Source organism: Triturus cristatus, chromosome 1_2 (genome assembly GCF_964204655.1).
Source record: "Triturus cristatus chromosome 1_2, aTriCri1.1, whole genome shotgun sequence".
In the NCBI taxonomy this organism is placed as follows: domain Eukaryota; kingdom Metazoa; phylum Chordata; class Amphibia; order Caudata; family Salamandridae; genus Triturus; species Triturus cristatus.
In genome coordinates, this window is record NC_140580.1 from 141,223,619 (window position 1) to 141,237,205 (window position 13,587).

The 13,587-nt window shown below is 44.9% G+C and overlaps 1 protein-coding gene across 2 annotated transcripts in view; it reads right to left on the reverse strand.

Annotated features, from left to right (window-relative positions):
* Nucleotides 1–13,587, reverse strand: part of TDRD1 (tudor domain containing 1) — a 1,654,170-nt gene that overhangs the window by 1,384,831 nt on the left and 255,752 nt on the right. For both annotated transcript variants that reach the window (XM_085603291.1, XM_085603292.1), the window contains one exon: nucleotides 457–601. In XM_085603291.1, coding sequence (XP_085459417.1) covers nucleotides 457–601 — 145 coding nt within the window. The remainder of the gene's footprint in view (nucleotides 1–456; nucleotides 602–13,587) is intronic.

Here is a 13,587-nt window from a genome sequence, read left to right on the forward strand (position 1 = left end):
AATAGGCATCACGAGAGGAGACTGCTTCCAGGGCAAAGGCAGTGCCTACTGAGTGCTATAGGCATAGTACAGGGAAATAGTGTATCCTGCGAGACAAAACAGTTGGTGCTAGAGGCAGGGGAATATCCGGAAGGTTTGCACCAAATGTAGATACTGAGTTGAGTCAAAGCCTTTGTTTGGTCAGTAGTGGGAATATTGCAACTAGGAAGAAGGCTTGGCTGTAGGGCCATACCCTGTGCTCAGTTCCCGCTGGACACATCTGTGGACTTGAAGAATTAATTGGAATGCATATTGTTCCAACCGTGTAACTGTCAAACATATTACAGTAATCCATAGGAACTATTGTCACACAACTTAAATGTAGTTGAAAACAAAATGTACACTTTGGGGATTATTAGGGGCTACTGTGCACTGATTAGAACTTAGCGGCTAACTCAAAGTTTGCAACACACTTACCATGCAACCCACAATAATGACAAGTGGTTGAGCGAGATGGCAGCGCAAACATTTTCGGATCACAGCTCACAGTAAAGAGACTTTCAGAGTTACTCAGGAGCTTGGCCTCCTTGATAATTGTTGCTTGACCTGGATAACTGTGTAACTGTAGAATAAGAGCAGACAAATGTAATTTGAAATAAACCAACAAAGCTCAATTTTCTGAATGTGGCAGTTTAACAGATCTCCACGCAAGAAGACTAATTAATACAGACACAGTGATTAGGAATAATAACAATCACGGAGTAATCTGGAGAAAATTAAAATCACAACAGTACCTGTGAGAACCAAGGCACAAATTTCAAACTGGTTACCTTAACAGCGGATCCTATACCGACGACACCCAGACAGTTAAGAATGGTCTGACAATTTTGTATATTGCATTTGGCTATAAGTTCCTGATTGTGCACTAACTTTATAAAATCAGAAGGATGTAAAGACAAGGTTTTGCAGTCTGTCAGACAAACACAACATTGGCAACACGAGTTCTGGCTCAATACTTCGGAGGTACGTACTCTCCTATAAAGCCTCTGAAAACAGCTGTGAAATCAATTTAATTACAATAGATTTGCAGAGCACCACCTACCTGTGCAGAATGAGAACTCTTTTTTCCAGTTTTCCTCATAAATGTACGATTGTAAACGTCTTCGTTTCATCTAGAGTGCATTTTTGCAATGTAATGTACCTCGGTTTCCAAACAAACTCGTGGAGAAGTTCCAGATTTTACATGATGAGATCGTGAGGCTTCCACTAGCCCTTGGCAATCTAGATAATATTCCTCCCGAGCCTTAGTCACTACACTGCTTACCAATCAAATAACAATTGACTTTTAGTGCACGGTGGCTTGTTCATAAAGCTTTTCATTTCAACTTGAGTTACCATTAACCTACGGGATTAGTTGGCATACACAGCCACATAAGCTTAGGTCTACTAAACAATATCTGGTGCATTTGCCAGCTTTAAAGCAGACACGCCTCGGTGACAGCGTTTTCGGTAGTGGCATCCTTCATCTGGAAAACAGCCCAATCGCTGGGGTTTAATATAAATCTAAAAACATGATTATGTCATCCCTGCCAGTTTGCCTCTGTTTCCACAAGTAACTTACTACATTAATGATTTATTCCGATCTTCAGAAATTTAAAAATAATATTTCAGTCAGAGCAAAAATCAACGTTTCACATAATCCATAAATTCATCAATGCTGCAGTTAGCTACCGCTATCACTCGCCCATTCAAATATATTATTATGGGTCCTCCTTTTTGAGAGTTCAAGGATCCTCCCAGGCATATATTGGTTCCGTTCACTGAAAGCCAAGTGCCTCAATTGTGTCGGTAACTAGCGGCCTCCTTCATAACGAAGCTTTTTAGGCCTCGCCTGGGGTCGGAGCGCGCATGCGCTACTCGCACTGCGAGGGCTATAGTAAACAGTACTAGAAGGGGAGCTTTAATCCACGCCCCTGTGTCTCGACCGTTTACAATTGGCTTAGGTCATGATTAATGTTTTCTCTGTGCTTTTGGTTTGCTGGCTGTCACTTTTGTTGACGCCCTTGCAGTTTTGTGATGCCGCCCAACGTGACAAGCACATCTGTTTCCACTCAGCCCATGTGACAGCCAGCAAACCCAAAGCACGAAAAACAAGCATTTGCAATGCAATAGGTCTCGCATTTATAAGAGTTTGAGCTATTGGCATTGTAAAATTACAATGCCTTTTATTTATGTTTTGGTTTTAAAACAAATAAAAGGCATTGTCATTTACAATGTCAGTAGCATAAACTCGCATAAAAGCAGTGTGCGGCGTGCAGCAGTGTGCGGCGTGCAGCAGTGTGCGGCGTGCAGCAGTGTGCGGCGTGCAGCAGTGTGAGGCATGCAGCAGTGTGAGGCATGCAGCACTGTGGCGTGCAGCGGCGTGCAGCAGTGTGCAGCGTGCAGCAGTGTGCTGCGTGCAGCAGTGTCATGCACCATGCAGCAGTGAGTAATGCAGCAGTGTGCAGCAGTGTGTGGTGTGCAGAAGTGTGCCGGTTGCATCAGTGTGTGGCGTGCAGCAGTGTGTGGCGTGCAGCAATGTTTCGTGTAGCAGTGTGTGGCGTGCAGCAGTGTGCGGCGTGCAGCAGTGTGCGGCGTGCAGCAGTGTGCGGCGTGCAGCAGTGTGCGGCGTGCAGCAGTGTGCGGCGTGCAGCAGTGTGTGGCGTGCAGCAGTGTGAGGCGTGCAGCAGTGTGAGGCGTGCAGCAGTGTGTGGCGTGCAGCAGTGTGTGGCGTGCAGCAGAGACACGTGGAGGGTGAGGACAGACACGTGGAGGGTGGGGAGAGACACGTGGAGGGTGAGGAGAAACATGTGTCGGGTGAGGAGAGACATGTGTAGGGTGAGGAGAGACATGTGTAGGGTGAGGAGAGACATGTGTAGGGTGAGGAGAGACATGTGTAGGGTGAGGAGAGACACCTGTGGAGGGTGAGGAGGAGAAACCTGTGGAGGGTGAGGAGGAGACACATGTGGAGGGTGAGGAGGAGACACATGTGGAGGGTGAGGAGGAGACACATGTGGAGGGTGAAGAGGAGACACATGTGGAGGGTGAGGAGACACATGTGGAGGGTGAGACGGAGGGTGAGGAGACACGTGTGGAGGGTGAGGAGAGACGTGTGAAGGGAGAGGAGAGACACGTGTGGAGGGTGAGGAGAGACGCGGAGGGTGAGGAGAGACACGTGTGGAGGGTGAGGAGAGACACGTGGAGGGTGAGGAGAGACACGTGGAGGGTGAGGAGAGACACATGGAGGGTGAGGAGAGACACATGGAGGGTGAGGAGAGACATGTGGAGGGTGAGGAGAGACACGTGGAGGGTGAGGTGGAGGGTGAGGAGAAACAGAGTTGGAGGGTGAGGAGAGACGGAGGGTGAGGAGAGACGGAGGTGGAGGGTGAGGAGAGACGGAGGTGGAGGGTGAGGAGAGACCGAGGTGGAGGGTGAGGAGAGACCGAGGTGGAGGGTGAGGAGAGACCGAGGTGGAGGGTGAGGAGAGATCGAGGTGGAGGGTAAGGAGAGACCGAGGTGGAGGGTAAGGAGAGACCGAGGTGGAGGGTAAGGAGAGACCGAGGTGGAGGGTAAGGAGAGACCGAGGTGGAAGGGAATCAGAAGTGGAGGAGAGAGAGAGGTGGAGGGTGGGGAAAGACAGTGGTGGAGTGGGGGGGGGAGGGGAGGATATCACTTTTACTTCCTTTCCTAGTGTAAGGTAACGCCCCCACCCCACAGGCCCTGCTGGGGCCCGAGAGCAGATCACTGTTCGCATCAGCAGTCACCCGAGACCGCTCCGTACTTGTTGGTAAATAGAGGTTCACTATCTGTTGATAATGGGATTCACTTGGGGGGCTGACTTACCTCCTCCACCCCCAGGGCAACACTGAGAAGGCATTAGAGACCTGGTGCTGCCTATGCTGCAGTACTGCGAGAGAGAGGGATGGGGGGGCGGGCAGAGGAAGAGGAGTGGGGTTAGAGAAGGGACAGGTGGGGAGAGAAAGAGGAGAGAAGGGACAGAGACAGAAAAGGAGCAAAAAAAGAATTAGAGAGAGTAAAGAGGAGAGTTGGGGAAAATTAAAACATAATGAGAGAACATGTAGCAAAGAGGTGGAGAGAGAAGATGGGAGAGAGTAAGGACGCAGCCAAGACATAGGGCAGAGACAAAAAGAATCTAAAAAATACAAAAGTATTTTCCAAACTCGTAAATAAGCATCCGAATCCGGTATATCATGACGTTAACCATGCAATAAAAAAAAGATTTAAAAAAAAAAAACACGTATTCACCATGTTGACCCTTTTCCATGCAACGTATTCTAAAACGCCATTCTCATTCATACATTCACAGCAAACCTGTTCACAAGAGTGACAGAAAATGTGGTATTAGTGTTACATTTTTGTTTACATCCATACCCGCTCACTTATGAAATTAAAGGATTCATGACCACACGGTTAAACAAAACTTACTGATTGGCCTTGCCGTGAAGGAGAAACACGTATTGTCACACACTCCCGATCTGTGAAACGTTCACCCCACTTTCTCGAAATTGAAACCAGTGCATGTGTCCGACGAACTTCCTGCTGCTTATCTGAATGCACCAGTGGCAGAAGATAGTCTCCATCTTGCAACAACACAATTAAAGGGAGGCATGTCTGTCTCTCCCCACCGCCACATGTCTCTGAGTCTTACTGTCTAATGCGAGATCTCCCTCTTGGAGACAGCTGACACCGACTCTTCCCCTGAGACAGTACGGGAGATGCGTGTATGTGCATAGTGTGTGTGTCTATATGTATATATCTGTGTGTGTATGCATGTGTGTGTGTTTGTATGTGTATATGTTTGTGTATGCACGTGTGTGTTGGTGTGCAAGTATGGGTGTGTCATTGTGTTCATTTGTCTTCATGGATGTGTACACATATGTTTGTGTGTATACCTATGTCTGTGTATGAATGTTTGTGTGTATGTATATGTGTTTGAGTATGTTGGTGTGCGTGCTTGTTTATATGTGTATGTGGGGTTGGTGTGTTGGTGTGCATGTATATGCATATGTTTATGCATGTCTGTGTGTGTTTGTATATGTTCATATGTGTGTGTAAATGCATGTGTGTGTTTGTATGTGTGCATAGTCGTGTATGCATGTGATCAGAGGGAAGAGTGCACTTGGGGCAAAGAGGAAAACATACAGGGAAGAGTATGTGAGGGCAGAGAGAAAAATACAGAGGGAAAAGCACGCGAGGGCAGAGAGAAAAATAGAGAGGGAAGAGTCCATGTGAGGGAGGAGAGAAAAATAGAGAGGGAAGAGCTCATGTGAGAGCAAAGCGAAAAAAATACAGAGGGTAGGGCGCATGTTAGACCGGAAATAAAAACAGAGGGAAGAGAGCATGTGAGAGCAGAGAGAAAAATATAGAGAGAAGAACACATGCAAGGGCAGAGAAAAAAATTACAGAGCGAAGAGCACATGTGAGAGCATAGAGAAAAAATGCAGAGGGAAGAGTACATGTGAGGGAAGAGAGACAAATACAGAGGGAATAGCATGTGTGAGGAAAGAGAGAAAAATAGAGAGGGAGAAGCACATGTGAGGGCAGAGTGAAAATACAGAGGGAATAGCACATGTGAGACCAGAGAGAAAAACATAGAGGGAAGAGCATATGTGAGGTCTAGACGCCTTACACAATTGGCGCCCTGAGCAGCATTTCCTTTTCATGCCCTGGCACAATCAATCTTACATTCTATGTCACGTCACTCAGGAGTACAACCTCGAATGCTAAACACTGACCAATGAAATTACGTGGCAAAACACCAGCCTATTCAGTGTCATGGACCCCAGGGCAAGTAAGTAAATGACCCCCCAACCTCCTCAATATGCTACAGTTATATTAAATACACATATCAGCGTTCGTGGGCCCTGGTGCCACTGCACCTGCTGCACCAATTGAAGAAACTCCCCTGGTCAAGGGTACACAAACAAGGAATCAATGACTGCCGACCTACCGGAACCACTGCAAAATGATAAAATAAAAATACTTTCCACAGAACATTTACGATGGAATGCATAGAAGCGCTGCCATTATAGCATTATTAATAGAAGATCGTTGCTACACGTTTGTTTTTGAAGTGTCGAATTCTAACCTGGAGAGTGAGAATGGTATATTTTAGGAGGGCTGAAGAGGCGCATGGCGTGGGATCGCACTAGCATGCATCACAGCTCACAAACCTCGGACACATTAGGGGCAGCGGAATGTACAACATACAGAAAGTATGTGCATCACCACGTCGTTACAAAATTGCAGAAACCTGATGCTTTGGTTAAAACATGGCCACAATGTTATCAACTACTGCAGAGGAAAAGATGGCCGAATGGGAAACGTGTGGAAGGAGAGGAAGGAGTTTTCTTGTTTGAGAACAAGGCTGTAAGATTACGACGACATTTAAAAGTCAATTGCTTCACTTAAGGCGAGAGTTTATTATTAAAGTAAATTAAAGGGAGCGGACAAAAATAACCGGTTCCTAGTCGGGAAAGATGAGTCTAATGAAGCAAAGGTGACCCAAACAAGATGGACTTACAAAGGGATTTAAGGACAGTGAAAAGGAATCGAGCAGAGCATCAAAGGGCTGGGTGAGAAGGGAGGGGGGAATGCAAGGGTCAAAGCGGCGAAAGTGAAAGTAATCGAGCAGAGCATCAAAGGGCTGGGTGAGAAGGGAGGGGGGTATGCAAGGGTCAAAGCGGCGAAATTGAAAGTAATCGAGCAGAGCATCAAAGGGCTGGGTGAGAAGGGAGGGGGGAATGCAAGGAGCAGCTGTGCACGTGCACGCCATCGTGCACTCAAGCCCTAGGCCAGCAAAACCATGTGGGTAGCACTTTTGAAAGCCCACTTACAAAATGTCTCAAAGAGACAGCTTTCGCTGTCTCAGCGAGACCTAAAAACATTAATCACAACATAAGCCAATTCTAACAAGTGGTTGAATGAAAACAGGTGACAAGCGTTTTTTTTTTCTCTTTGTGCTTCACAGCCCTGGTGAAGAATTTTCTTATCTGCTTATTAAATAAACAAGCAGATAAGAAAAGTCTTCACAACAGCCATGAAGCAGACGTACCAAGGCGCACAGGCGTTCCGAGGGCACCTGTTCCCAGCACTTCCCCCTCCAAACGTTTCCAAGACTTATTTTGATTGTTTAGCCTGCATTCTCTGTTAACTTGGCCTGGAGATGGATGTGTGGGTGAAGACATTCAGCTGCTAGTGCACACTATTTTATCTCAGAACATTTTTAGACTCAACAGCAGCTACCATGCCATGTTAGAGAGCACTGGCTGCAAGGTGCCCCAAAGCTTCACCAACCTGTTCATGGAGCCTTCAAGAAACAAGCATTTGCAATGCAATAGGTCTCGCATTTACGTGAGTTTAAGTTATTGGCATTATAAATGACAATGCCTTTTATTTATGTTTAAAAAACGAAAACAAAAATAAAAGGCATTGTCATTTACAATGCCAATAGCTCAAACTCACGTAAATGCGAGGCCTATTGCATTGCAAATGCTTGTTATGTTTAATACCGCTGGTTTCTTTGACAAAAATGACAATTCCACTGCAATACTGAAGGTGGCAGAGCTGAGACACCACTATAACGTCGCATACAACAAAAGTCTGCTTATTTAATGATAAATTCTTAGGCGATTGAGCAGTCTACAGGACAGTCACACACCAAGGAATCGGCCTCAATCGACTCAGGGGCATAATTTCACACAATCAGCAAAACAAGACAACCTATTCCAGACACCAGAGACAAACCGAGTTTTGATCCACCATGACAAATTACATAAGGCACAGTGTTCAGTGTGTTGGGCTTTTTGAGCAGAAAAGCTGAAAAACAATATTTTACATTATACCAAAAGATAATTTTCAAATCGTGTTCTTAAAGCCCTGACGACAAGCATATTGTCCCTGATTAGTAAAAAACAAAAAAAACTAGAAGTCTCACGGGACACGCATTTTGGGGAGAAAAGAATCCATAAATATAAACGGCACGAGAGGAAAGGTATATATATATACAAAGAAATCCTATGGAAATTGTTGTAGTGGTCCACAGCATGGAGTTTTGGGCATACAAGAATTTTCCAGCACCAGAGGATCGCAGTCTATCATCTCCTTGTGTTTGCTTTGTTAACCCCAAGTTGGCAGGGTATGCCCAGACGTGGGTCCCATGCTCACTTTGCCACTGGATTCAAGATAGCCTGGCTGATGAGGAGTGTTACACTGAAACCGGTCCCAGGATGCTTGTTTCTGGTTCAGGGAACACCTGGCTTGGCAGTTCGGGCTGGACTGTTCCCATGAGGCACAGGGTTAAGACGGATTTGCATATAGGTGGGTCTGAACTGAGGTGGTGAAGTGAGCTAAAGAATGATGATGGATTCTACCCAGATCTGTGACTGGGGGCGAGTGCCTGAAAAGTTTCAGCGCTCCGTCCATCATCTCCTTGTGTTTCGCCGTATATGATGACAGACGCTAAGATATGTATACAGGCGATAATCTCTCTCCCTTGTATTGTCTCAGGATACACTTCAGACTCACAGGATGCATCAACCCATGATCCCACACACAAAAATGTAATCAACTTTGTTGCGAGCCATTTCTTTTAAAATTATTTTAATAAATTAAAGTGAACAGAAAAACATACAGAAACACGATCATTATCACCTAATGCTTCATTACAATATATCAAAACACTACATTCATATATTCACATCAAGAGGGTTGGCCAAGCAATTAGAAGGCCCCCTTATCACACCAGTGAAAGATCATATTATCAACGTTCCTGGCTACATAAGTATAAAGCAATCCTAAGCCAGCGAAGTCGACAGTCGAAGGGAAACATATTGTAATCTCAATACGCATAACTATTTTTTGCCTGATAGTAACGTAGAGTTCAGAAGCGGATTTCATACCCTGCATGTCAATGTAGGGCCTGGTCCCTTCCACCACCTCAATGACACCCGTCTTCTCAATGACAATAGCAGCAGGGGTGAAAGTCATCTGACTGGTTTAAGAGCCTCAGCCACATATCGAGGTTAGCTTGCCTAGTGCCAGGACACCTTGTGGTACTCGCCCATCATAAAACAAACATCCAATCAACATAACCAATGGCGTGACCAGCCACGTATACGATAGCATCTTATTTAGCTCCCCAGCAATGGCCCGCCAGAAATCTGAGGTTCCTGGGTAAGACCATGCCAAATGCATAAACCCAGCATACATTGCCCAGATTCCAGACACATTTGATTTAGAGGATTTATTTTGGGCCATATTTCTTGAGAGATGTATATCCTATCAAAGAACTTGTAAAATATGAGCCTAGGTCTGTAGTTTATTGATTTAATTTATTTTGAAGGTTTTATATAGCGCGACAAGACCCTTGTGGGTATCGGAGAGCTTTACAAGCAGATAAAGTAAACAAAACCCGTATTACAGGAAGTAGTTATGTTCAGAGCATATCATACAATAGTGCAAAAGGGCTTCAAGCACTCTACAATTCAATGACAAGTATGGTCTTATATTAAATGCCCAATGTCTTTTATTCAGACAAATGTTATTTTGTTACTTAATATTTCATCTGCACATATTCTTGGCCAACAGCAACTTCAAGCCAACAACCACTTCAAGCCAACACGTGTTTCATCCGTTAAATTACAACAGGACTTCATCAGGGCTTAATTTTATCAATCTTAATATCCTTAATAGAATCCCCAAGAAATACTTTCTATCTAGGTCAATTTATTCAACCATCTTCTATCTCTGTCTTTATAATGTGCAGTATTATTCTGACTCCGCAATCTCAAAATGTACTCAAATAGCGTACCGATAGGTAGACTCCCGTCACGTGCGATACTCTCGGCGTTTAGGCCCTGATGAAGTCCTGTTGTAATCTAACGGACGAAACACGTGTTGGTTTGAAGTCGTTGTTGGCTTGAAGTTGCTGTTGGCCAAGAATATGCGCAGATGAAATATTAAGGAACTAAAGAACATTTGTCTGAATAAAAGACATTGGGCATTTAATACAGGGCCATACTTGTCATTGAATTGTAGAGTGTTTGGAGACCTTTTGCAGTCTGATTAGGAAGGAGATCTTTCGGTCTGCCATTCGGAGGGGGATTAGGTGGCTCTCCCTCCTCCTGAAGCACCAAAACTGAAATATTTATATTGTTGAAAGGACAACGGTTAACCAGATTGGAGTGTCGCCATTTACCCAGCCACTGTTTCTGAATTATTGTAGATAATGCAATAGTATTACAACTTATACACATAGTTCATGTGAATTTGGATAAGAGAATAGATTTCACTTCTTTTTTGAACGATATACTAGAGGGATTCAGTCTGGTTTCTAGAGGTAGTGAGTTCCAAATCCTGGAGCAATCCCAGAGAACAACGGTTGTATGCTTTCTTCTTGGAAAAACGTTGAGGTTTCATTAAAAGGTTACTGGCGCTTCTGGAGGATCTGTTACCACAAGAAAGTACTAATTTCTGTGCAAGGTAGCTCGGAGTGTTCTCATGTATGGACTTGTGCGTCATACAAGCGAATTTTAGTTGAACTCTGGCTTCGAAGGGTAGCCATTTGAGGGCTCTAAGGTCAGGGGAGATGTGGCAGTTTCTTTTGGAGCCCGTGATGAGTCTAGCAGCTGAGTTGATTGAGGCTCTTAGTGCGGTTGTCGATCTGGGAAGCCCGCAAAGGGCAGCACGCCCATATTCCACTCTAGGTAAGGTAAAATTTATTGTGCAGTTAATTAAAACCATTACAAACCATCAACGTTTTACACAGTTTCAAGCTAAAAAAAAGTAGAGAGGACAACAAATTACAATAATAGGTCAACACTAAAAGACTATTTCCTCAGAATACAAGATAAAAACTATAAAACATGCGGTTAATAATTTATAAGCCTCAAGTATACGTGAAGGCTAGCCCAAAAATTCCCTTATCAGAGTCTTTTCTACTGCAGGGGAGGTTGGGAGGGGAATAAAGTGTCATGCGTGCTAATTATTAAGAGCATGCATAAGGTGACCATGGGACAGTTGGACCAGTTTCATTATTCAGTGCCCATATGAGATTATACTGGTCTTAAGAGCAGTTAGCCAGATATATATATGCAAGGTTGCCTTGCAGATATATTAGACAAAAAAGTCAGGGCATCATTTAAGTTTGTGCTTAAATGCTTGATTTACATATATTTCTGGGGTTGGTCGTCCTGAACAGAAGAAGACTGGGGGCGTTCCTCAAGGAGAAAGGCAAGTTATTCCATGCCACTAATGCACCGGCCCTGAAGCTCCTACCGCCCAAGCTGGCCTTCTTAAAAGGCGTCAGAACTTTTTTCGCGCTAGAGGACCGAAGGGTCCTGGTAGGAACATACCATGTAAACTTGTCCTGCAAATATTGAGGGCCAGTCCCATTTAAGGCCTTACAGAGGGCCTTTAAACAAACTCTTTGCTTCACCGGAAGCCAGTGCAGCCTGGCTAACTCAATTTTTACCGATGTAAATTTAGGAATACCCAGTAACAGCCTTGCCGCCGCGTTTTGAGCCATCTGCAGCCTGTTGACCAGGTGCTGACGGGCATTCACAAGAATGCTGTTGCAGTAATCCAGTCTTGACATGATAAGCACCGTGACCACCGTCCTGAAGTTCCCCTCCGAAAGGTAAGGTTTAATTTTCCTTAAGATTCGTAGCCACATAAAACAGGCAGAGACCACGGTGCTTATAGGATCGCTGAAGGTTAGTTTACAATCCACAGTTACGCCCACATTTTTTGCTTTCGGCAAGGGAAGGCGGCAGCTGTCCAGTTCTACTGGCCAGCAGTCAGGGGTCCAGACATTGGGATTGTTTCCGAAGACAATAATCTCAGTTTTAGACGAATTGAGTTTTAGGCAATTTCAGGCCATCCATCCAGCAATCTCTTTCATGCAATGATGAAAGCGCAGTCCCGTTTCGTTTTCCATGCCGTCCTTAAAGGATAACACTATTTGAGTGTCGTCCGCCTAGGACGTTAGCTGAAATCCCTGGGATTTTATAAGAGCGGCCAACGGAATCATATACATATTAAAAAGGGTGGGACTTAGTGAGGATCCCTGAGGGACCCCACATGGAAGACTAAAGGAATCAGAGTTATGATCCCCCAGGTTGACTGTCTAGGATCTGTCTGAGAGAAACGAGCCTAGCAGTTTCCAAGCCACCCCTAGTACTCCCACCTCCGACAAACGATCTATCAAAATCGCATGATGGACCGTGTCGAAGGCTGCGGAGAGATCCAACAGGATCATCACAGCTCTACCACCGCCATCCAGAGCCTCCCTAACTTTGTCCAAAGACTTAATTAGGGCCAGTTCAGTGTTGTGTTCGGCTCTGAAACCGAACTGCATTGAGTAGAGTATGTGGTTGGTATGTAGATAGGTGCTCAACTGGCTATTCATAGCCTTTTCCACGATTTCTGCTGGCACTGAAAGCCGCAAAATCGGCCTGTAACTGCCCGGATCAGAGGGGTCCAGCGTTGGCTTTTTCAGTAAGGGAAGAATGGAAGCAGTTTTCCAAGCCTTCGGGAAATACCCCGAGATCAGGATGTCATTGATCAACGGGTGTAAAGCCCCCCCAAACAAATCCGAGACGGTTTTTTGCAATAAAAACAGGACAAGGATCAGTGGGAGAACCCGAACTAATCGAATTCAAAATGTTTTGCGTATCCGTGCTTTCTAAAGGGAGGAACCGGTCAAGTGTGGGCCCAGTATAGCAATCTACCATACTCTTACTAAGGGAAGAGGTTCTAATCCCAAATTGGCCTATAGAAAAGGAAGAGTAAATAACACCCACCTTTTGTTGAAACCAGGATGCGAGTTTGTTGCACAAGCCTGGACTGCTAATAACCTTCGGCGAATTCGGCACCGCTAACTTCTTCACTGTTTTGAATAATTCTTTTGCGTTTGATTTTGCTAGGAGAATTTCATGGGCATAAAACTCCTTTTTTGATTCCAACAGTAAGTCTTTATAACTTCTGAGGCTCCGTTTATAGATATCTTTATCTGCGTTTTTGTATTCCTTCCTCCAAACCCGTTCAAGTTTTTTACATGCCTGCTTCTGAGTCTTAAGTTTATCTTAATACCAAGGAGAGGAGGGCTTAATGCGCATGGGGGTCCATTTTGTCACTGGGACCAGTTTTTTACAGGCTTTTTCAAGCCAGTCAGAGTAACCCTCCACTGACTTATCAATGTCCGACGGGAAAGGAAGAAAGGAACTCTTAAGTTCCTCTTCAAACCGAGCAACATCTAGATCCCTCCAGGATCTAATTTCCAATGTCTTGGAAAACCCCGGACTGGGTATCGATGCTTTGGAGTAAAAAATAACCGCACTATGATCAGACCAGGCCAGAGGGACTACTTCAAGTACAGAGAGATAGGGGTTATTAGTATAAATCCCATCTAAAGTGTGCCCCTTGAGGTGCGTGGGACCTTCCACCTGTTGTTTCAAGTCCCCGGTCTCCAAAATTTTATTGAGGTTTAGCGTATCGGAGTCCCCTAGATCCTCCAAAATGAAGTTCAAGTCCCCCAGAACCGTGAAT